Source organism: Urocitellus parryii, chromosome 8 (genome assembly GCF_045843805.1).
Source record: "Urocitellus parryii isolate mUroPar1 chromosome 8, mUroPar1.hap1, whole genome shotgun sequence".
Taxonomy (NCBI): Eukaryota; Metazoa; Chordata; class Mammalia; order Rodentia; family Sciuridae; genus Urocitellus; species Urocitellus parryii.
Window position 1 is genome coordinate 100,967,468 of NC_135538.1, and position 24,304 is coordinate 100,991,771.

General features: G+C 41.9%; 1 protein-coding gene across 2 annotated transcripts in view; it reads right to left on the reverse strand.

Annotated features, from left to right (window-relative positions):
* Tfap2d (transcription factor AP-2 delta) overlaps positions 1–17,324 on the reverse strand; it is a 56,222-nt gene extending 38,898 nt beyond the window's left edge. Inside the window, exons 1-5 of one of the 2 annotated variants that reach the window (XM_026400901.2) lie at positions 17,286–17,324; positions 15,787–16,284; positions 12,263–12,323; positions 2,083–2,248; positions 1,794–1,912 (exon numbers count right to left, since the gene is read on the reverse strand). In XM_026400901.2, coding sequence (XP_026256686.1) covers positions 1,794–1,912; positions 2,083–2,248; positions 12,263–12,323; positions 15,787–16,284; positions 17,286–17,324 — 883 coding nt within the window. Of the gene's footprint in view, positions 1–1,793; positions 1,913–2,082; positions 2,249–12,262; positions 12,324–15,786; positions 16,336–17,285 lie in introns of those variants that run through there. The other variant, XM_077802125.1, reaches the window with a different exon arrangement.
* Between the last annotated feature and the right edge of the window lie 6,980 nt (positions 17,325–24,304).

Here is a 24,304-nt window from a genome sequence, read left to right on the forward strand (position 1 = left end):
TTTTTTTGTTTTTGCAGTATCAGACTTCAGAGATGCTAGGCAAGTGCTCTTTCTCTGAGCCACATCACAGTCATTTTTAATTTTATTTTGAGACAGGGTCTCACTAAGTTGCCTAGGCTAGTAGAGAATTTGTGATACTTCTGCCTTATCCTCCTGTGTTGCTGAGATAACAGGCATGCACAATCACACCTGGCTCCACATAAATTCTTAAATCTCCTTTATTCTATCCTCAACAAGTGTTTTGTTCTTTTTAAAAATAGCTATAATTTTAATATTTTTATTTAAATTGAGCAGGAATCCATCTCTCTTTAGAATCAAATGATGATGATGATGATGATGATGATGATGATGATTACTATTATTTTACTTTGCTTTTCCTCAGTCCTCCCAGCCAACATGTGTGGATAAGTCAAGTCCCCCTACCATTGGTCAGCCCTCAGTATTGACAAGCACAGGTAACACAGCACAAGATCTAAAACATCATAAGTTGTGTATCATTTAACCATAATGCTTAGGACCAGAGTGTTTCATAGTTAGGAGTTTTTCCAAATTTTGGAATATTTGCAAATCTCTTACCAGTTAACATCTCTAATATGAAAATCCAAATTCCAAAATTCTTCAAAATCCTTGGAGCATCATGTTGTAATTTTAAAAAGTTTTGAATTTTGGAAAACTTCGGATTTTGAATTTTTGAATAAGGGGTGCTCAACCTATAAGAGTAACTCTTACTAAATATTTGTCATAAATAATATTGTGATTATTGTCATTATTGCTATTAGCACATAAGACAATTGTTAGTAGCACAATCCCTAAAGCATTTTTCTCAAGATAAATGTAAATATCTCACTAAATTTTAATGTTGAACAGTAAATATTATGTATTAATAATATAGAAAAAAGTCAAGATGTTTGTTTTTGTGTTTTGGTCACTTACCACTCTCTATAGTACCATATTGGTGAATAAGCAATGGTAGAAAAGTGTCAAAGGTGCATTCAGGTGAGGCTTAGCACAAAAGGCCCCTGTCATTCACATTTTAAACCATAGCCTTCTGGGTTATGACAGAACTTTTCTTTGACATTAAAAAACTACCCCCACAAAGTTTTTTGCTAAGTACCTAATAATTCTCCTTAAAAGAAGATTGTATGAGAAAGTGTAAAGTTTAGTCCTTATAGAATAAAAAATACAAAGGAGAAAATGTAAATTGGGAAAAAAAATAACTTCTGGGAATTTTTTTCCACCTCTCTCCCTCTCTCCCACTAGCTAACCTTCACCTTTCTGACTCAGCTTATCCCACCATAAAGCTATGGAACTTCACTGTGCTTTAAAAGATATCTACTAGGATTCACACAATGTACTTTCACCCTCAGTATCATGCCTAGACTTCTGTGAACTCTTCATAAAGAATTATTTATACTGTGGATCATGTTGTGCTGAATTATAATAAATTAAACCAGATTTGTCTATACTCTAAAATAATAAAAATGAAATAGATAGCCAGTTTTTTGTTGCTATTCTTTAGCAAATATTCGGAGAATATCCCATTGTTTTCTTCCATTGTCTTCCATTGTCTTCTTCCCTAATACTGCTAAAATTAGTAAGTTAATTAACATCCTATGAATAATTTAAGTCTTATATTAAGCCAAATTTAATCATCATTGCCAAGATTAATTAGGAACCTCACCCGTAACTATGCTTAATAGCATAAAAAAGTAAAATAACATAATCTAAAAAACCTGACTATCAAAGAATTTTCAACCTTCCATCATTGCTTGACAGTACTGAAAAAATCATACCTTCAACTAAGGAAGTAAGGAGAGTAACATTGGCTGCTTTCCGTCTTCCTGCTGGCAAATTTAAGCCAAGTCTATCCAGTTTCTCTCTCAGGCAGCGGCCTCCATTCTTGGATTTTGCTCTGTCCAACAACAAATAAAAAGTAGGTTTTGAAAGTTCACATTCTGGAGAAAATTGTGAGAAGACTTGATGACGTGGAGAATACATTGGGTGGAAGACATAAGGACTGAGGGTTGAAGGTGCGCATCAGCAGTTAGCAGACAGACAGTGCTGGAATTAGTGCTAACTTACCTTCTCAAAATGCCTCCCAGGAGTGAAGCATTGAGGCACTCAGGTGGTGAGAGGCGCCTCTTTACCTCAGCAATGGTCACCTTGTATTTGGAAGTAGAACTGAGAAGGGACAAACGACCAGGAACAGAGCAAAACAAGTCTGTGGGGTTGACCACACAGGTGCCACCTTGGGAGGAAAAAGTATATAACATGTTAGTGAAGGCAGGAGAAGAAAAGTATATGAGAGGCAATTAATATCAAGGGACCACTTGATATTCAGTAGTACCTGACAGCAATTGTATTTATAAATCACCCACTTTATCTCAGAGAGCTCCTTTGAAGATGTCCTTCCAAATAATAACCAGAATTTGGTCTTTTTAATATCCCACAGAAAATGGTTGTGAGTGTACAAAGGTAATTTTAGAGAAAATTGGCATCTTTTGGAATACAGCCTGGCTCACCAGTCACACCAAGAAACACTTCAATAAATTAAGCACCTCTATTAATTGAAAATCCCAATTCTAGTAGTCAACCCCATTAAAGGTGTTATGTATCCATGGTTGTATCTGTATGTGTACACACACATACATGGATATAAACTTTTTATGCATGTTTTATTTTCTTTTCCAAAATGTTTGAGAATTCCATCTCCTTTCCCTCATCCATCTAATAATTAAAGGCACCAGAGTCATTCAATCCTGACATATTACTAAAAATAATCTGCTTATAGCCAGAAACGTATAACCCATACAGGCAATGACAGGTCAAATCCTTTTATGTGTAAATTGGCACACATAGGAAAATATACCACAAGATCTGAACATGGTAACAATGTTAGTTATAAATAATATTATTGCTGTGGTTGTTTTTATTATTACCATTAGAGTGAAAAGCAAAGGGAAATATTAATAGCAAAATTATCAAAGGAATTTTGACATGCTGGAGTTTTGGGAACAGAAGATGTCTATCTCCAGGGTCCAGAAAATCCCTTCAGCTTCACCTTCCTTCAGGAACAGCACAGGATATTCTGTAATCTCACCCACTGAAGTAGACTTGAGGACCTAAGGGGATTTATCAGTGAGGAAAGTTCTTGCTGGCAAATTTCTCACTCACTGTAAAAATTCTGGGCCAATGTCCCCCTTGCTAGGATGGTGGCTTTATGTTCTAGGACTGCAAGCCTACCTCATCTTGCTTTGAGCCCTATGAGGAAAGTTTTTAAGGTTTAGTGGTGAATTCAAATTCAAGTTGGCTTTTCTGAGCATGCTATGGCTTTTTTTTTTAAGTTATGGGCAATTTTGAGACTCGTCTCTAATAAAGGATTGAGTTCTATGAGTGGAAAAAGGAAAGAAAAATGGCAGAAAAGTGTGGTCCAAGATCTTTTTTACTAAAAATGTGGTCCTCAAAAGATAGCATCAGAACCAGGCATAATGGCACATGCCTGTGATTGAAGCAGGTTGGGAAGCTCAAGTTTGAGGCCAGTCTGGATAATTTGTAAGACCCTGTCCCCCCCCCCCCCCAAATATATGTATGATATAAATGGGCTGGAGATGTAACTCATTGATGGAGCACTCTCAGAATGAACGAATGAACGAATACATACATACATAGAGGCAGAATTGACAACCTAGGAAGGGATCTGTTAGAAATGTAGAATCTCAGAATTTCTGTCAAAATTTGCACTTTGAGGGGCTGGGGATGTGGCTCAAGCGGTAGCGAGCTTGCCTGGCATGCGTGCGGGCCCGGGTTCGATTCTCAGCACCACATACAAACAAAGATGTTGTGTCCGCCGATAACTAAAAAATAAATATTAAAATTCTCTCTCTCTCTCTCTCTCTCTCTCTCTCTCTCTCTCTCTCTCTCACTCTCTCTTTAAAAAAAAAATTGCACTTTGATAAGACACCCTGTTGGTACATATATTCATTGAAGTTTGAGAAGCACCAGACTAGGGCTCTCCACTTGCTTCCCAGGTAACTCCTACCATGTATTACTAAGCAGCACAGTGACTTATATGGGGGGAGTCTCTGGCAGTCAGATTTAGGCATGTTCCTTTGCATGGAAGCCTAAAGAAGCTGGACAACATTTAGAAAGACAGAAGGACCACTGACAGGGGAGGAGAGGGCTAGCTAACCTTGCCCCACTTTTAAACTATTTACACCTCTGCAATTTTGGGAATTATTCCTGGCTGTTTAACTGTCATCCAAATTTTCTTGGAAAGTGCTAAAGACCAAGGTCTTTCTCCTTAAGTATTCTAAGGCCGTCAGTATCCCTGAATGACCCCTAAAACAAAAGGTAAGATATTCAGAGTGTCAGGAAAGGCTGTCCAGGATGCAATATATTTATATTTATATTTATATTTAGCCAAATTTTCCATGCCAGTTCCTGGACACCTGTTTTCAGTTTCATATCTGAGAAGTCATAACCTCAACTGCCAAACTCAGATCCATTGTGTGGGAGTCAAACTTGTAGCCCACATCACAGAAAACTATAACTCCCCTTCTTCAGGAGATGAAAACATAAATCCACCTGTGCTTTTGCACTTCACATTCCCAGAGAGGATTTTAAGCCAGTAAATAACAACAATCATAGTAAAAACAAATTCCCAGATTCCTGGGCCTGAGGCTACTAGTCACTTTCATTAATGCTTTACCTTGGTACCTATAGATACAAAATGCACTTAAAAAAATAAACTAAGGTCACTTTTCAAAAGTTGAACAGGAAAGCAAAATGAGTATAAATACATTTGCTGTTTAGAGTCATACTGTAAGAATCATGGCTCTGATTACTTTAGGAATTAGGTTAGTGTGAAGAAAAATATTAAACCCCAAGAATAAAAATCAATGTCTATATCCAAAATGCACATAGCCCTCTCTAGAAAAGGTACCTCTACCCACAGTCATAGGAATAATAAGTAAATTTATATTCTTCCATTAACATTCCTCTCTCAAACACTAGCCAGTATATATTTGAGGGAAAAAGGAATCTCACCCAATCAGTCCCAAGTTTATTATGAGTGGGGGAAGAAAGCATTTGAGCAAATGTACATATGATTTTGTTAGCTGCTAAGGAAGGAGAAGGACACAATTTAGACTGTTCCTCTCTTTTTAGAACTTTTTCCTCTTTAATGTTCAGTGTGTTAGACACCAGATTTAAAGAAATGCCAATGACCATCATTTTTGTAAAAGAAGTTAAATAAAATTCTTTTCCATTAGAAAACTACCACCTTTTTGACAAAGTGAATGCCATGTGCTGAAAGCCAGCTGCTCTCAGTGATACCACTGAGTCTGCTACCTGGTAATGTGCTAACTCCCTGGGCCCTGAGACTTTTCTACATCCAGTTTGGGTTTCTGGCTTATGCTCAAATAGGCATGTATTAGGTAAATTACACAGGCTGCATATTAACAGTATACTTTATGCACACACAAATTGCCTGAAGGATTTATTTTGTATTCAGGATTAGCCATCAACTCTAGAGTCTTTTATTTTTTATGTCACAGCATCTTTAAAGGGAATTTCTGTTGCTTTGATACTTGGCATTGCTGCAGCCTTGGGGAACTCTCTTGTTCTGGCTAAAGATTTGGCAACTTGTAGAGTTTACAGCAACTTGGGGAACCTGATATCTTTCTTTTCAACATTTCACTTTTTATGGAGGTAGAAAAAAGTCAACATAACCAAAGTTTTGCATTTGCAATGAGGATAGTGAGGGGTTAGTTCTTCTCTATGGGGACCCAGACTACAGATGGCATGATGAGACCTCAGAGAAGGAAAGTCATAAAAGAGTGGACCTCACCAAGCTATAAACAAGGGTTACTGGCTGAAGTTCCTCATGGTACCTTTGTTTCATGTCAGCTCTCATTGAAGTTATGTGGTCTCATTTTTTATTCAGCACCCTAGTTAGGGATGTCTTTGCAGCCAGAACCAGAGTGTTCATGCAAGATTCCAGAATTCATCTCTTTTCTATTAATAGTACACAGAAGCAATAAAGACATGAAGGTCACTATTTTCAAAGTTGGAAACAAGACTCCCTAGTTCCAGTGTTTGCAAACTCTAATGAGCAGCTATAGCAACAATGTAGAAATCAGGAATTATCTCCTCAAGGTCACTTGTCTAGTTCATGACTTTAGAAAAAAGGAATAACTTTGCCAAAGCAAAAGGAATAAGCTAGCTAAAGATTGTGGGGGTGACAAAACCAGACACAGAATATATCAATGCAGATCCTTCAGCTGTCATACCTTGTTAGATCCTGCACAGTCTGAAGAAGGTTGGGATTACACTCTTCTTGGCAAATCTGGGGACATCTGTCCTTGTGTCTGCAGGCACAGTATGGAATGGTGTGAAAAGTACTGGGCTACAAGTACAAACTTGGTCAACTAACGACCCAAGCATCTTGGAGAGTAGTTATCTGGGTCTCAATCGATCTGAAATATGAGGTTGTTCACAACTGCTCTACTTATCTCTCTAGCTGATGAGGAGGGAAAATGGGAATTGAACGTGCGCACGCGCGTGCTCAGTTACCTGAGCAAAGGCTGCCCAACACCGCTATTGTGTTGAGCAATTTACCACGTCGCAGGGTAAGATCTGAGGCTCTACATTAAAACCACCCACCCTCTGCATTGCAATTGAACAGGAAAGCCAAGCTCTAGCGACTGGGACCGCTTTTCCTCTTCTCATCCCCAGCAATTAGGGCAGAGGAAAGAGCGGCGGCTGCCTCCAAGGAGCTGCGGTTCCCTGGGCGCGCCTAAAGCGGCTTCTGAGCCACAAACTGGTCTCACCGCCCTCAAGCTTCTCTCTAAGAACACTCCCAGCTGCGTTAAGAGGCCCCCAGCGCTCTCCAGGTGCGATCAATACTTCCTGTCGAGCTTCCGGGCGCTAGGCCCAAGCGCGCAGCCTCTCCAAAGTCGCTGCACCGCCCCACTCATCGCCGCGTTGGTGTTGACATAATTAGACCAAATCTTGGGAGCAAAATAAATGCTCTGTTCGCCTTACAGCCAAACAGATGTTTACAATTCAAATGAAAGAAATACAAACGGCAGGGATTTTTTTTTTCTTCCCCTTCTTCATCTCCAGTGATAGCTCTTTTTTTTTTCCCTGACACATTAAAAATGTGTAAGCGATTACAAGAGTTTCCTGTCCTTATTAGTTCTGCAGCTGCATTTCTGCGAGGTGCGCTGCGCGTGTGAGCTGGGTGGGGTAGTATCGTTCTCTGGGCTGCTTCTCCTCTAGCCTTTCTCCCTTCTCAATCTTCCTCCCCCATGTGACCTCCTCTCCCCAAGGCAGCAGATATTAATTGTAATCAAACCGCAATGGGGTGGGTACTTAATTGCCATCTAGTTGGCCTTTGATGATGCGTCATCGGATTGTACTGTTCGGAGGAGGGATATTCCGATTGCAGGTATAACGGGATTACCATGGCTGAATAAATTCCTCCCTGTGCAGATTCCCGGCAGAACAAAAGAAAGGGAGGTTTGCACCCAGACAATGGCTGGTTTAATGGTGGTGGTGTGCGTTATGGTGGGTGTGGAGGATTAATCTCCATTCCCCAATGCACAGAGTGCTTTGGATTTTGGTGAGTTTCAAGCAGTAAAGAAACCGAGAGAGAAGATAGCAGACTAGGGGAAAGTACCCCACCTCCACCACCAAAGTCGAACAAATCAGGCCTCTGGGTACTTTTATACACAAGTTTTAGAATTCATTTAATAGAGATTGAACTTCAAATCTGTTTTAGAGGAATAAGGAAGAAGATGAGGCTCAAAGTGTATTTCTGGATCATTCTCACCTACAAAGGTTGAATCACAGAAATGAATTCTGGCGAGTTCCAGGAAAGAGAGACTGAGGGTAGCTGCTTTTTACTGGGGGCAGGGGTGGAGTGGGGGTGCTAACAAAGAAGAGGAACAAGGCTTCCCACCCTTGATTTTTACCCCTTCCAGGAGCTGCTGAAATGGTCACTGATTCTTTCCAACCGGAGACTCCAAGGTTCAGGCCCTCTAGAAACTCAAAGCAGCCAGAGAAGGAGCATCCTCCTGCTCAAGGAGTATGTGAGCCGCCACAAGGGCGGCAAGAAAGGGGAAAGCGCTCAGCTCCATCCATCCTATTATTGGCAGTCAGGGCGATTGAAGCTAAAGCAGCGTTTCAAGGCAACATTATTTAAAAAATTAAATCAGATCTGACAATGTTTGTCCTCAGCGTAAATGCCTCCGCCTCGGCGTGCCAGTCACCTCTAAGCGATCTGACAAACTCCAGCTCGCTTAAAACGTGCAGAGTTCAAATCATATTAATTCCCCAAAAATGTTTTGATTCAAAGTAGTTTGTATTTTGTGTAGCCACGGGCAATAGGGAAAGCGTTCCTGCCTGCCAGTGGCCGGGTCCGCTCCCTCTCCGCGTGGCCCAGAGGCTACAGCGGTATTTAAGCTTCTGAAATTAGCCTGGGGCTGCAAGGCAGAATGATCACAAAGCGAAACAAGGGCGCTTCCCCTCTTCACTTTTTTCATCCCCCCCCCCAGCTTTTTTTTTTTTTTTTTTTTTTTTTTTTTTTTAGTTTGCCATCCCGATTTCACAAAAGAGACCAGGGCCAAAATGTCACTTTCCACCCACATATGGAAAGGCTGAGTTTTCTCATCTCACCTCTATCCTCATCTGAAGGCCACAGTCCCCTATCCAATTGAAACCCTACCCTGTTTAATTCCAATCTGGATCCATTATTAGCTTCCTCCTCATCGTCGTCGTCATCATCAACATGGTTCACTTATTATTAACGTCTGAGCGAGAAATGAAAGGGACCAGCGGCTGACAAAGGGAGGGGTTTGGGGTGGGGCGGTAAGGAAGATTCACCGGGAAAAGAAGAGTGAGTTTTCCTTGCTTCCTTCTTTCCTTCCTTCCTTCCTTCCTTCCTTCCTTCCTTCCTTCCTTCCTTCCTTCTTCTTCTTCTTTTTTAATGATTAAAAACATAGACGACTCCTGTAAATAGAAGCCTCATTTCTTCAAGAGATGCCTTTTGAAACCCAGTATCTGAATATTCAACGAAGGCAAAGCTCCACTCTGTACGTACAACATTAATATGATCTCTGCAGAATTTGCTACTCAGAAATATTAACATATCAAAGCCAACGCCCGAGGCGAAAGAAGCTATCGATACTCGAGCACAGGGTAAAGTAAAGATTATTGGTTCTGATGGTTGGAGTGGAGGAGCTGCGGGCAAAATCGCGCACACCATTAACCGAGAGTGAGCGCGCAGGGAGCTGCGCCTCCAAGGCGGTGGCAAATATTTTATCTAGGTGGTAATTACCTTGCTGATAACTCCTCTTCACGCATTTTTTTTTTTTGGATATCAGACTCTCATTATAGGCCCAAAACAATGTTTTCTACTTAACAAAGTGAATCAGAAAATGGCATGTTGCTCTTTACAAGTAGCCAAATTTAAGATAACTCCCCTAACTCCTTCTCCCCCTTGCAAATCAGGATAGCTTCATCATGATGAACTCATGTAAACTACACAGGCATGTATCTTTCTTCAAGAAAAACACTTGAAGGGGTCTTTGAAAGTGAGATTTATTTTTCTTGCAATGTAAATTCCGGATATCACTAGCAATGCAAATTTATCCAAGAATTTGGCCAAAACCAGAAAACAGTAGAAAAGTTGTGTTTTTCAAGAAATCCTGTTTTATACAAGGAAGTATCTGTAAAGTATGGATTGAAAAATAAACACATTCTCATCTAAGCTGTAAGACAACACTGGGTTACAAGAGGGAGTGCAGAAAAGCAGAGTGCTGGAATTAATGTCCTCCTGATTTTTGATGAACAAAACTGATCTAAGCTATTGATATTTGGAGTCCTATTCATAACTGTGACCATAGAGAGAAGGAGCTTCCTACGAATTTCTTTAAAAAATAAAGAGTCCTTATATAAGGGGCAGGGCAGGGTCTGACAAAACATATACCCCCTTCCTTGATATCCACTTTTAAACTGTCATGAATATTGATAGTTTCAGGGTAAACCAATGCATATAGACATACATCTTCCAGGGTTCAAACAAGTTAATTGGCCTTTCTCTAAAACATGTGAAAATGAAATAAATTTGGCAGCTAAAATTTGAATTCTTCAAAGTGGAGGATTAAGGTTTAGTCTAACAATACAGACATAAACACCAAGTGACATTTCCTTTATCTTTGGAGTTATGCTGTTTTCCTACAAAATCAATCTTTTGTTTCAAAAAGCAGGTTAGGAAATGATTTTTTAACTTAAAAAATAGATATTGAGTTCTACAAGAAAAATAAAACATCATCTATGGAACACAATTTCTGTGACTCTGAAAAGACCTCAGCTTGCACCTTGTAGATTAAATGTTTTGCATTTCTTTTTTCTTAAATCTCTTAAATCTTTTGCATTACTTGGAAGAATGCTAAAGTGTGAGGGGATGTCACCTAAACCTTTTTATGCCAATTCAACTGATTCCACACCCGAGGCCTCCCATCGTCATCCTTGAATAATCTCCACCCTCTGTCACCTATTGTGCAATAGGATGTAATTTTCAAGCATCAAGGAAGGCAATCTTAGTACGGAACTGCATGGAAAAACTGTAGTAGCGCGAGCTACTCGTCTCTGAGGAACCGGCTCCCGTCCCTAATTAGTGGCGCTGTCCTTCAGCACCACCGACATCTCTGTGCGCCCAGAGCGCTGGGCCTCACCTTTAGTTTTGCCTGCCCCAAATGATCCCAATCAGCACGTGAGTCTCACGGGTCCCCCTTTTTACTGTGTAAGTTTTACCTGCCCAATAGTATATATGTTTAATTTTCATATTCACTAGTCTTGGGCCTATTTCATATCATTACAATATGGCTGAGTACAGGCAAGCTTAATATTGCTCATAACAAACAAAGCAAAACAAAACACCCAAAATTATGCAGAGCAATATCAGACATTTTTTTAAAAAATAGTTTTTAAATATCTGAAAGGTGAAACAAGTGGTGAATAGCTCTTTTAAATTTAACATAAACTCCAAACATACACGGCAGCAGTAGCCAAGTTCGAAAAGTAAAACACCCTTTGTTTTCTTTCCTCTTGAATATAAGTGTTCATATTGTATATTGCTTCAGGAGATCTACAGTTTAAACACAAAAGAATCTTCTGTTTCTAACAGCACATGTCTCTCTTCAGAAAAATCAAATCATTCAAGAAGTTTTCAAAGAAATAGGGAGTGACTGGAGCACATTAATTTGGTACCATCAGAAGTAACTCAGTTTTAGTGGTTTGGTTACTAAAGACAATTGTGGCCCTGGAGCAGGAATTAGTCCTGGTGAATAGGCCACATCTTATTAATTCGTATGAAGTTGGGATAACAGCTGGTCCCTCTTGCCTTGTGTGCTCCTTGGGTTACTCAGCATGCTAGAAAAATAAACTTCAGAGGCTCTGGGTACAGTTAAGCATGGAAGCCAGCAAAATCTGCACTGCCTTGAGGCCCTGTGAATGTCATAGTTCAAAACCTTTTGTCAAAACGGAACATCTGAGATGCAGCCCCCCTTCAGTGCTTGAGCTGAAAGCAACAGCTCTCTCCTCTTCTCTCGCCTTCCCCCCCCCCCACCTTCCAATTCCATGGGTAACTCTGGATTCAGATGTTTTCCTCAACAGATGGGAACAAGAAAGCTTTATCCGGTACAGTTAACACTACCGCCTCCTCCCACCCTCCCTTAAAGAAAGAAATGTTCTGGACATTTAGAAAATAAGGCAGCTACAATATTGGTGTTTCATTAGCCTCCTCTAAAGCCTCAATGATCTAGCCTTTCACAGAATCCCTCAAAGCCTCAAGCTAACACCATCACCTCAAAAACTCAGGCTGTGGCTGGCACATTAGAGCTAAAAGAGACCAGAAATTCTGCTCGAGGATGTGGTATTGATGATTGGGGAAGGGGGTGTGAAAAGTTGGGGTTTTTTTTTCAGTTTTTTCCCCCCTCTTCTAACTTTGATTCTGTCACTTCTGTGAGGAGCAGCAGATATTGCCTAGCACAAGTCTCTTGGGCTTAGCCTGTGTTCAAGCCTCAATGGAAGAAAGAAAAATGTTAAATGTGAATATGCCTGTATGGAACTTGAATAACTAAGAGTAATTGTTTTCTTAATGAGCAGACAAGAAATTCAATGCTTAAAACCACACCAGACCTTCAAAACAAAGTAACAGATAAGAGGAGAATGTTTAGAATAAAATGTTCTTACTTACCTCTTCTTATCACTCCACCTTGGCCATTAAGAACAAGCCCACACTGGGCTTCCACAGAGCCCTTAATAAAAGAAAAATAAAATAAAATCACTGAGATATGATAGGTATGGTCATGTGGGTAGTCTTTCAGACTGGTCCATCCCTCAACCCCTTCTCAATAGACCTGTGAAAGCAATCATTGAGCTAGGACAAGGTAGCCAGAAAACATTTGTAAGAAAAAAAAAAATGCAAGAAAAACCACAATCTAAAAGTTGTATAAATTTTAAGGTATGCATTTTATATCACCATACAATATTGTACTTCAAAGTGCCTGAGAGCCTTTCATGTTTGCATCAGAGAATGAGAAGCCCTTTGAGTCTTCATCAAGGCACACAGAATATATACAGAGAGTATACTCAGCACTTTACGAGGGGAGAAAATTTACCTGGAGATCAAGTCTGGGGTTGTGGGTTTCTTGGGAGCACATAGGAGCTATTTCACATGCAGGAATCAAGATATGTATGTCAGGGTTCTGTTTTACCCAAAGGTAAAAACGTCCTATATGCTACCCAAAATGGGCCTTATGGAGGAAATACCTTCAGGTCCACTCATTGTAGATCTTCAGGCTCCTAATGCATTGAGGAATCACTTGAGCTGGAAAGGTGGAAAGGATTTGCTGATTTTTGATTACAAAAAATAATTTTTTTTTCTGCATCTGTCTTTTTCCCCCCTAACTCAAAATGTGTTAAAGGCTCATTTTCCTTTACAAACAAACGAGGTATTGGACATGAAAGAGGCCTTGAAGGGTGTTAACCTACCCAACAGCCCGTGAAGAGTTAAGTAAATGCGGAGAGAGTCGGTGCATAATAAAAACCCACTTTACAAAACAACCTTTACAGCCCTGGCTCCCTTTTGCCTCCCCATTTTCACCATATTGAGGCAGGCCTGTAAGACCCCCCTTTTCAACCTACTCACCAGCTCTTTCTTATTTTAAATGTTCTGCCTTAAAGTGATTATCAAATCAATATGAAAAAAAAAACTTGGAGACTGAGCATAAATTAAAGCGGTGATGGGAAAAGGTGTGACAGTTTTCTTTGTTGGCCATAGCAAATCTTTTTAGGGGACTCAAAGATGGAACTGAAGCCACAAGACTGTTTGCATCTGTTAGGCAGACTTAGACCGCCCTCCAAACCATTGGACTTTCACTTAAAATTCTGTGCAGGGAAAAGTATATTTACATTTGTTGCATTTGAAATGAGGCATATGCTGATGAATGTTTTAAAAAGGAAGAAATAAAAGGAGAGAGACGGGCTTCTCCCACACACTCCCTCCTCATTTCTCATTTTAAATGTAGTTATGACTCTTTCTTTTTCATTCTGCCAACTTGGTTTGGGAAGAGTGGAAGAAAATAGCTTGCCAGATTTACAAATGTCCTTCACAGAATTCACATACATGTGTGTGTATACACACAGACATATATTATAGGTATATGTAGCTATGTAAATATATATACTTTTTATCATCCACTATACCCTGTTTCATCTTTTGCCCTGGAGTCATTCCTTCCTTAGTATGTGCAATGTCACTTTAGAATGAGTTATAAAAAAGAAAAGAGAGAATAAGTATATTAAAAGGAGGCTGAAGAAAATGTTTCAAAATATCTGAAATGTAGAAGTAAAGGGCCTTGAAGTTCTCCAAGGGAAAGAACCACTTTCCCTCCCACTCTGTTAAGATGTTTATTTTCTTGGAAGAAACGAATCTTGGTCCCTTCACTTAACAAACTTTTCCCCCTCATAAGTAAAACATGTTGTTTGGTCGGATGACATTGCATAAATGACCAGTTGAATGGCACTAAGTCGAAAATTGGATAAACTACGGTGTCCTTTTGCACAGGATTCTCTCTTTGTCTGGTGCTTGCAAATGTTCTAATCCCCTCTTTTGAAAAATGCCCTGCTTTGTGCCTAGCACAGAAAAAAAATTTGTACAGATACAAAAAAATCAGCAGCAGACGTGGCTATTAAAAGAAGTAAATAGGTTTTAGTTGAGCTAAGCATTGAATGGCAGATTTTTTTCCCTCTTGAGACATAAGGGGATCCTTGTGTAAAATGTAAAAATGCCCTGAGCGTATAAAATTATTTTGTGAATATAAGTATAGAAAGTCAAAATTTACGGAGCCAGATCTTTTTTCTTCCATATAGATCTTGCAGCTATGACCCTTTGTTGGAACTGTAAGGGCTTTCACTTTAATTTAAAAATAATCCCTTGCTCATAGGTATACAAGTGGGGGAGATTTTCTGTGCGCAACAAGGGATCTCTTACGTCTCCAACGTATGCTCCTGGAATATCTCCCCACTGGTCCTGTGGAGTGGGGAGAAGTTGGCCAGCTTTGGGCAAACTGAAAAATTGGGGACTCACAGATAGAGCTGCACTTTCCACTAAAAGATGATACAAATTTGGGTTTTTCAGATTCTTATTGTGGTTTTAGTTGTTTTAAATGTGCCTAAGATAATATGATTGCATAATTATAAATTCTATTGTTGGCAAAGAATGTACAAAAAACGTTTTAAGAAAGAAAGTAGGAGAGAGACATCTGATTGAGTTAGGTTTTCACAGCGTCTGAATTCGTTTTAGCAATTTTCTTTTTTCCTGTCTGCCTTCCTAATTGCCATCTCCCTTTCCTTCCCTCTCTCCCTCCCTTCCTCTTTCTTTTGCTTCCTTGGTTCTTTCTCTATTTCCTCACCTGTGTTTTTTTTTTTTTTAAGGAGTTCATCTTAAGCAAAACATAATGGGATGAAAAGGAAAAAAATAATGATGTGAGTCATCCAACAGGGCTGTGAATGTGGGTAAACACCAGGCGCAGAGAATTAGACTCAATACTACACTCTGGCAAAGTGCATTGTGCAGATTCTTTCATTGGGGTTGATTTTCGAGGTTTTCCTTTACAGATTTCTTACTTTACATAGCAATCTAGTGTCTGGTGAAACTTTTACTCAAGCTCAGTGTTCCAACAATTTCCCAAGAACAAACGAGTTGCCTTCCCCCATACATAGCAAGATCACCACAGGCTCAGTGGAAGACGAGCTCCTGGAACAGGAGTGTAGACCCGACCCTGCAAAGTATGTAAACTGAGGGTGCGATTGGTCATCAACTCATCGGGTCTTATTCTGAGTCGAGTTCACTCAAACCCAGCCTCCCTGATCTCCCCCACCCATCCGCTCAGGGTCAGAAATGTGGATTCACAAAAGACTTCTGTGAGTACTGGCCGAAGGTAGGGGCCGCAGCTAGCCGGACTAATTCGCGTCTAGGTGAAAAGCCTGGATCCAATAAGAGGGACAGAATGGGCACACTCCTCCTCTAATTGTTTTGATAACTTTCCGTGTGTGTGTGTGTGTGTGTGTGTGTGTGTGTGTGTGTGTGTGTGTGTGTGTGAGAGAGAGAGAGAGAGAGAGAGAGAGAGAGACGACTTACTGTCAGAGTATTAATGGAGTGGGAGGGGGAGGGCGAAGAGGGGAGGGCGCAGACAAATTCCCTGCATGCTTATTTACCTGCAAGTCGTCTGCTCCCGCGGCGGCCAGCCCCAGGCTGGGCCCTGGCAGGAGTCTTTGATCTGGGTGCATTCCATACTGAGAGCCATGGCTCATGAGGGACAGGTCGTGGCGGCGGTAGGCATCGAGGCAGCCCAGCTCCCGCCTCTGCTCGTCCAGGCAGGAGGACTTGAGCGCCCGCGCATTGTGCAGGTTAATAAAGTCGGTGGGCTCCCCGTGGTGGATCTGCTGGTAGTACTGTTGCGAGTGGTGGAGCGAGTTCAGAGAGTAGGCGTCGGGGGTGACCGCCGGGTGGCTGTGCTGAAACTCGTAATGGAAAGACTGGTGATGGAGCGGGGTGTACTGGTGGTTAGTGGAGAAGTAGGGGGACGCAAACTCGGTGCCGGTGGTAGAGTAAGTTAGAGGAGAGGAGGAGGAATAGGCGACAGTGGAATTGGCTACGGACTCCAGACAGCCAAGCTGCATCAAACGGTAGCTGTTTGATCCGTCGTGACGTATCTGGAAGGAAGAGGGGGAAAAGGGAGAGCAGAAAAACTTGAGGTTTGTCATTTTGCAACCAAGGCGCCACTCTCCCAGAGCCTGGAGCTCTCTTTAGCTTTCCAAGGAGAGCGAGTAAGCAGGGCTCAGGCAGAGCGGCAGCCGGGGCTCAGCGCCTTTGCTAGAGAGCCTTGGCGAACAGGCGAACTGGGGGTGGGCGGCCTCGTCCTCACAGTGGAGAGAGCGGGAAAAAAAATCCCCCACCCTATATAGGTGCGGGCGACATCACACACGCACACACACGCACACACATAACACACACCCAGCCCCTGCTCGACTTGTGCAGGGAGCTGGGCGTTGGGAACCAGGTTTGCGACTGACTCCGGGGACACCCTGAGCAGGAGAGAGCCCATACGCAGAAAGTCCTATTCCCGCGCGTCGCCACTCCAACCAGATCCCAACACCGAAATTCTGATCCTGTCCATGACAAGATGTTTGGCCAGGGCTACTCAAAATCATTGTCCATATATTTAAAAAAAAAAATCCATTCTGCAAATCGTTCAACTTGCTCACTTTCTTTAGTCAACCATTTGGGGGAGGGAATCCGACCCACCTTCTCTGCTTCCCTTTCCTTGAATAAACAGGCTCCAAAAGGGGTGCGTTGTTCCCCACCCCCCATGTCCACCTACCGCCCCCCATCAGTCCCTTTTCTTTGCCTTTCTGAGAATCCTTTTTCTGTCTCTATCTCTTTCTCCTCAGCACCCTCCCCTTATTATTAGGATTATGTTTTCTCCCTCGTTATGGCAAATGTTTCTTAACAGAGTTGCCCTTCCTGGCGACAGATGTCATAACGAACTTTCTCCCCTTCCCTTCCTTAACTTCCCCTGAAAGCCAGATTATAATTAAACGTAACGGTCCAATATAGATTAGAGGCAGGGGAAGCTGCCGCCACCGCCGCCACCGCCGCCGCCGCCACACACACGCGCGCTCAAAAAAAAAAAAAAAAAAAAAAGTAATAATACCTCAGCATCGTGGACTAGTCCCGGAAAGGTAGTTGACATGTTGGGTTTCTCCAAAAGCTTACGATGCAATTTCCCCCTCCAAAAAAAGAATCGGGAAAAAAATCCAAACTTCTTGTATTTTCCAATTTTTTTTAAGGAAAAAAAAATGTTCTATAGATAGAGATCTAAATTGTAATGGTTTTGCCCGGATCAGATAGCTCCTTGCCTCGTACCCACTTAAAAACCTGTAGGAACAAAATTTTCCCTCTGCACAAAAGCAGCTCCCTGGAACAGATTTTGTACTTGCTGAGTATTTCTTTGGCTGATGTCGTAGGTCCCTTGGTAATATAGAAGTTTTGAAAATTAAGCATCAGCACTGAGAACTGGGAGGACAATAGGCAGAAGAGATTTATCCCAGGAGACAAGGAATAAATATTGTATCTTCGCCTAATAAGGAACTGGAGGTTCTTTCAACATTTTTATCCATTTTTTCCAACCTTTATCATGCTTTTCTATACCGACTGAGGTGGGGACTCATCTCTGCGGAGAGCATTTGCACACATTTTATTGTAAAGATAGAGATCTAGCCCCAATATGTGTATATTAGAGATAGAAATATATATTAATTAAAGCTTCCTTTTACATGGGTAAGTGCTCATTCCTATTGGCTCCACTTCCTGCATGCTGAGAACTGGCTTTTTCCAACAAGCATCCGAATCAATTTTGCCTAGATTGGGGTATCTGCTTTCGCCCAAGTGGAAACAATACTGCTCTTTCCATATTTACATCGAATTTGGGTTCTTTCCCCCTTTTGAAAGGCAACACCAGGAGGTGGCTTACACTTTTCAGCAGCTTTTAAAATAAATAACCATGAGGGACAGTCCCAAGTTTCCATCATAAAGAAGTGGTGTAACTGGCAATGAATTTAGGAAAAATGCAAGAGAATAAAGATGTGGTGACAAGATTCTACACTTAGGTAAATATTGTTTTTCACTCCCAAACCCAACATATTTTCCTTTTCTTTTGTGTTTTCCTTCTTCCCTTGTAAATAGTGTTGGTTGGAAGGGAGGGGGCATTTAGCAGTGGAACCAGGTATTTGAACAACATTACCCCCAAAATAACCCTTAAGTGCTTGTAGTTATATTTTACAAAGAGAGAACAGGAAGGAGGCAGTGCACACACCTTACTCCATTTCTTTGGTGGATTTCTTGACTTTCAAACAGTTTTGAGCTTTAGTTTGTTCAAAATTTAGCTTCCCCTACTAGGTTGTCTAGTGCCTGCAGGGGGTGGCAGTGGCTATAAACTGGCAAGACTGAGGCTTTGCAAGGTCTGTTCTCCACCCCTGTTTCTTAAGAGAGAATTGGCTGGCCCCATAGACTCATCTCAGAGATAGAAGGGGTAATTCAGTCTTAATTGTCATTTCATTTGGTTAGCTTTTAAGTGTTTAAGCTGAGAAGGTGTCTTAATAATAAGCCGCAGGCAAACAGGCATGTGGCTTTTTTTTGGGGGGGTCGGGGTTTGGGAGGGTTTATTAGGATCTGCTCATGCAGGCTAACTGGGGCTGTCACTCAGAGCTCTTTGCTTTATACAAATGGACAAAGGCACACGACAAGAATTGAAATGCATTGTCTGAAATGGAGATCTGAGATGCTTCAGTCCTGCACAGGGGTCAGCAGCCAACACTTGCTCCCTATTTCAATGTACACCAGCCTCCCCCCACCTTCTTGGGATTCCATATTTTGGTCTAATGAAGTCAGGAGACAGAGAGGTCAATGCGATGACAAGGAAGAAATGTCCAACTTGATCTTTAAGTAGAAGGGATAAGATAGGTGCTATTGACACTGAGGGGCTGAATCCCAAAATGCTTGCATCAGAGTCTTTGTTTCCCAGGTCTAAGTCAGCCCTTCATAGTTTACCCAGAGAGGAAAATAAATAATCTTTATCCATAGTAGCTGGGGCCTGCCCCCATTACTTTACCCTAAAAATCTCTGCCCTTGATAAAGTTCAAACCTTCCCCTCCCCGCCCCCGAAGAATATGCAAGTTATCTTGTGAATAGTCAGATTCACTTTCTTTAGTGGATGATGTTGACTCCCCAGTCAGTCCAAGCTCTAATGGAAAAGGATGACACCTTCTCAGCCTATACTCCTTCCCGCCCTCCCACCCCTCAACCGCCAGATATATCTTTATTGAAGGCAAAGGGACTTTCTTCTCAGGTTTCAGTCCAAGCAGCAGAGACTGACCCCTGGGAACAAACAGGAGGCTCAGGACAAACTGGCTGCCTGTTATGCCTGCTGTCCCAGTGTATTTGATCCACGTGTTTTTTCCCTGTCCCAGGGAAGAGCCACATGCTCCCCTGCACTCAGATGATTTGGCCTTATAATACTCTCAGTAATAAGTTCTAGCCTGAGCAGAGTATATACCACAAAGTGACCTCCAGTTGCCCCCACCCATCTGAATGCATCAGGACATTGCTGAGTTACTGGCAAATATACCTCTCTACTCCATCCCCCTATTCTCATTCCATTGCATTCTCATTCTCATTCCTATTCTCATTTCCTGAGTGGCTTTTAGGTACTCAGGCAAAGAGAATCCAGAGTTTCTTTTATTGTGCCCCTGAACACCCTTGGATTTGGAGAAAACTAAAGATCACAGAGAATGAGAAAAATCCTTTTATTTGCAATTAAGGTATATAAAACAGGAAGGAAATGTGTATCACTTTTACTTTGGGGATCTACTTCATCAGGGCCCCCATTTTGGAAATAGTTTCCTTGTTCCCATGTCCCAAACTCCCTATACAAGCATCTAAACCTTAAAGAAACTTCACTTGGCCAACTGCTCCCTCCCACATCATCTTAACTTAAAAAAAAAAAAAAAAAACTGTTTCTCCCTGAAAGAAAAATTGAGGAAATCATCCATGCCATATGCACACACTGGTCAGTGTTCCCTTCCATCTGCTCTGGGGTTGCTCAGCTCGCCCCTTTTGTAAAGAAATTCATTGAGGCAGGTGTGTGGTTTGGTGCCTTGTGTGTGATGTGCATGCGCTGGATTTGTTTTTGTCAGACAGCTCTCCCACCTCTCCCCCTCCCATCCAATTAATAGTCTTGAGCAATTAATAAGTGCCATCTTGCTTGACCCAAAGTCTGGGCTTTTCAGCAAAGTGAATTCCTCTTTCTCTGTTTTGCCCCTTTCCTGGAGAATGATTGGCCACACATTCTCCAGCGGGTGGCGTAATTGAATTAACTAGCCACAACATATTGGAGACAGGGCGGTGCCTGGGGCCCCCTCCATGGGAAAACTAGTGGTGTGCATTCTAGCTTCAGCCAGAGGCCAGGCCAATACTTGCCCACTCAAAATAGCCCACAAGAGCATGGAGAAGCCCTGCCACCCTGGCAGGGTAGAAGCCAGAAAGGGTATCCCTTTAGCACCTGGTGCTCTAGTTTTGTGCTTCATCACTCTGGGAGGGATTGCCCTTATGAAGTTACTTTAGGAATCTGCTAAGAAATCTTTATATGCATTATTTTTGTTTAGATTAGGGTCTAGGGCTGGAAGACAATTTTTGAAAATTGTAGGCCCCTTTTCTGAACTTCTAGGTTGGTACTGCAAGTTTGGACCTAATCTCAAACATCATCACTAAAAGGATCTGCTGCACACGGCTTGTTTGAGGTTGGTGAATAAGACCAGCCATACTGTGCCTAGCCCTAACTTTAATAAATATGTATTCCTTCAGGTTTGTTTTCTTTTTTGGCTACTTGTTTTTCCTTTGCTCCTGCAAATTAGATTTAATTTGTTCTCATTCCTTTAGTAAATTCTCTCACAAAACTGCCCATGTAACACTAAAGCAAAGTAGAGTTATAATTGCAATTATTTGGACATTTTCTACCAAAAAAGAATTTCCTTGAATATATTTACACACATGAATCAACCAGAATATCTTCCTCAATTCTACCTTCCCTTTTCCTTCTTTCCTTTCTCCCTCTTTTATGTCTTTCCTTTGTCCTACCTTCACTTTTAGAGAGAAGTACAGATGAGATTGAATTCATCAAATTTGTACCATTAAGCAAGTATGTGTGAACATTTTCTAAGAATGAAATTAGTATGCTCTGTTCCAGTGGGGCTTGCAGCTCCATAACTGAGACATGAGTTTGCACAATAGGGATCCTATTTCTACCCTCTAGCTTTGAAAGAATACTTGTTTAGGAGAACAGTGGTGCACTGAGGATCCAAAGTAGTAGGTGATGCTCTTTACACAAAGCAAAACAAGAGGTGTAGATATGAATATGTGTACTTCTCCTACTGCTTTCAGGATCTCTCTTTTACACTCCATATCTTGTATGAAAAAGGATGTCTTTAAAGAATGAAGAGCAGCCAAAGGACATCTGTGTCCTATCTAAGGCTGTCCTTGTTTTGACCACTCTCAGGTACTCAGCTACCCCTTTGAGAATTCCCTCCTCTGAGTACCTTCTCCTGGATAGACTTCCAAGAGGTTCTCAGCTGTGGATCTCCAAAAACCAATCACAGAGTAACTGTAACTTCTCAGGGTTCTCTCCCCAGGGAGCCTGAGTTTCAATTACTCAGAATTTTAATGACTCAAAACTTCACTGTAAGTGATCCACCACTTACAGTGGTGTGTGTCTTCTAACCTCTCCCAGTCACAGTTGAGGTGGGTAGAGGAGTGGGTCTAATCTTTCAGGTGACAGAAAGACAAAAAATTGGTTGGGTTTTCACCAAACCCCCCAACAAACAAAGTGGGGGCAGAAAAATGTTCCAAACAATCAAGGAAATACTGGGCAAGAGCAAGCCATCTAAACTTGACCCAGTTACATGGACAGCTGGGGCCAAAGGGTACTACAATGTGAGTGCTCACACTCAAGCGCTTCTCCTTTCTTCCACTTCTTCCCAATGTAGTGCTTACTTTTCTTTCAGTCTCTGAATATCCCTCCCTTTCCCTTTTCTCTAGGTATACCACCCCCAATCCACCTTTGACAACAAAAGGACCTCTCTGCATCCATTACCTAATTGCAAATGAGAAAAGGCAGACATTAAAAAAAAAAAAAAACTTTAGAATGTTTAGGGGAAATTAACATTTCTGACAGACTTTCCAGTTATTTCAGTTTAAGGATTGTCATTGATTTTTTTAAAACTCTTCTTTCTTTCTTTCTTCCTTTCTCTTTCTCTTTCTTTTTCTCTCTTTCTTTCTTTTTTCTCTCTCTCCCTCCCCCTTCTCTCTCTCCCTCCCACTTCTCTCTTCTCTCTCTCCCACTTCTCTCTTCTCTCTCTCTTTTCTTTTCTTTTCTTTTCCTTTTTACCTCCTCCTTTCCGACCCTGCCCTGCCCTCTGAGCTGTTTATCAAAAGCCTTCCACAGATTTCTATTCCGCCTTAGCCTTGCAGCCGATAGGCAAACACGGATTCCATAACCTTACAGGGAAAATGCATTTGCAAGCAATTAAAAAGGCTTGCGAACGTATTAGTAGAAAATTAAATGGGAGACCTCTATTGTCTGAAGTCTTCTCTTTGATGACAGTGAAACTTAGGGCTAGGGTCCTCATTTGAGTGGGCAGACTCCCAGCCCTTCAACAGCCGCCAAACCGGCAGATCGCGGACTAGCCCAATCCAGTGCATGCAGCTCGTGCGCGCGCAGAGCCTGCTTGACCAGCCCTACCCTGTTAGGGGGCCTTCACCCTCAGGCAGCAGGCGGGAGACCCGCGAGGGCAAGATGCCCTGGAGGCCTCCTGGCTGGACGGGATCATTTAAGCGGGAAACCAACTCTTCTCTCGATAAGGTCTCAAAGCTCTTTCATGGGAAATTTGCCGCTTTGGACTAAGAAATGCTTGAGTTCCGAAAGAGATATGCACTCTGTCCTCCAGCGTTCTAGGAGGTTTTGAAAGTTCGTTTGCCAGCCTTCGGATTGTACGGAGAGCCTCATTTTACCAAGCGCTTTTTATTGGTATTGACTCATTTGAACCTGAGAACACGCCTCTTCACCACTCAAGTAGGAAGGAAATGTATGATTATTATCCTCTTTTTGGAGAGGAAAGAATAACAACCAAGCAACAGTAACAGCAAATATTTATTGAGCACTTATCATAGGAGCCAGGCCCTGTTGCCAGCCGTTTAAAAAACATTTATATTATTTTATTTTCACAGCAATAGGATGAGGTAGGTATTAGTGCAAACATATTCTCTTCGCAAAGATGAGGAAACCGAAGTACCTGGCGGTTGATTACTTAAGACCCCAGACGTCCATCGCCCTATTCTACTCCACGGGATCAGGTAGGCAAGCCCCGGAAAGTGAAGCTGAAAGAACTGTGAATGATCGCCAACGTTACATGGGACCTTGAACTCGGTGATTTTGGCTTCAATTCCAAAGTTTTTCCTACATCTTCTGACTTTCGCTGCTGTGTCTAAACTTTTCCAAAATTTTCAATTTCCTCCTTTTTATACTCCCCTATTGCTCTCTAAACTCTTTAAAACACCCAATGACGGCCTGGTCCAAGTTTCTTTTACAGTATCATTTTGACACCTTCCAGCCAAAGTCATCTGGTAAATTAAGCCTCCGGGCTCTTACCTTTAGTTTTAGAAAGTCACAGAGAAGGACGCGCGGCTTCCAGGGTGGTCTCTTCCCAAGCTGGTCCGCCTCTACCTCTGTTTCCGGAGGCTCCAGTCGGCCCCTTCTGAATCTTCGGCCCCAGGGGTGGCCAGCTATACCTGCCAATCTCCTTTTGCACCGGGTTTCCATTCACAGGGCAGCTTCGGCTTTGCGAATCCAGCGCTGGCCTCCGGGACCTCCTAGCAACTGAGGTTGCAAATTGAAACCCAACCGCAGGAGCCTTGGCTCTGGAACCACAGGGCCTGGCTGTCAGTCCTGATTTTATCTGAAGACTTTGCTTAATTTTCTCATCTGTAAAATGGGAAATATACTGACACTTAGCTTGAACAGCTGTTGCAAGACTTAAGTGAATATTGTAGCTGAGATTATCATGCTAAAGGCCCTGAGTTCCATCCTTAGCACCAGTTAAATCTATGTAGTGGCTATATACA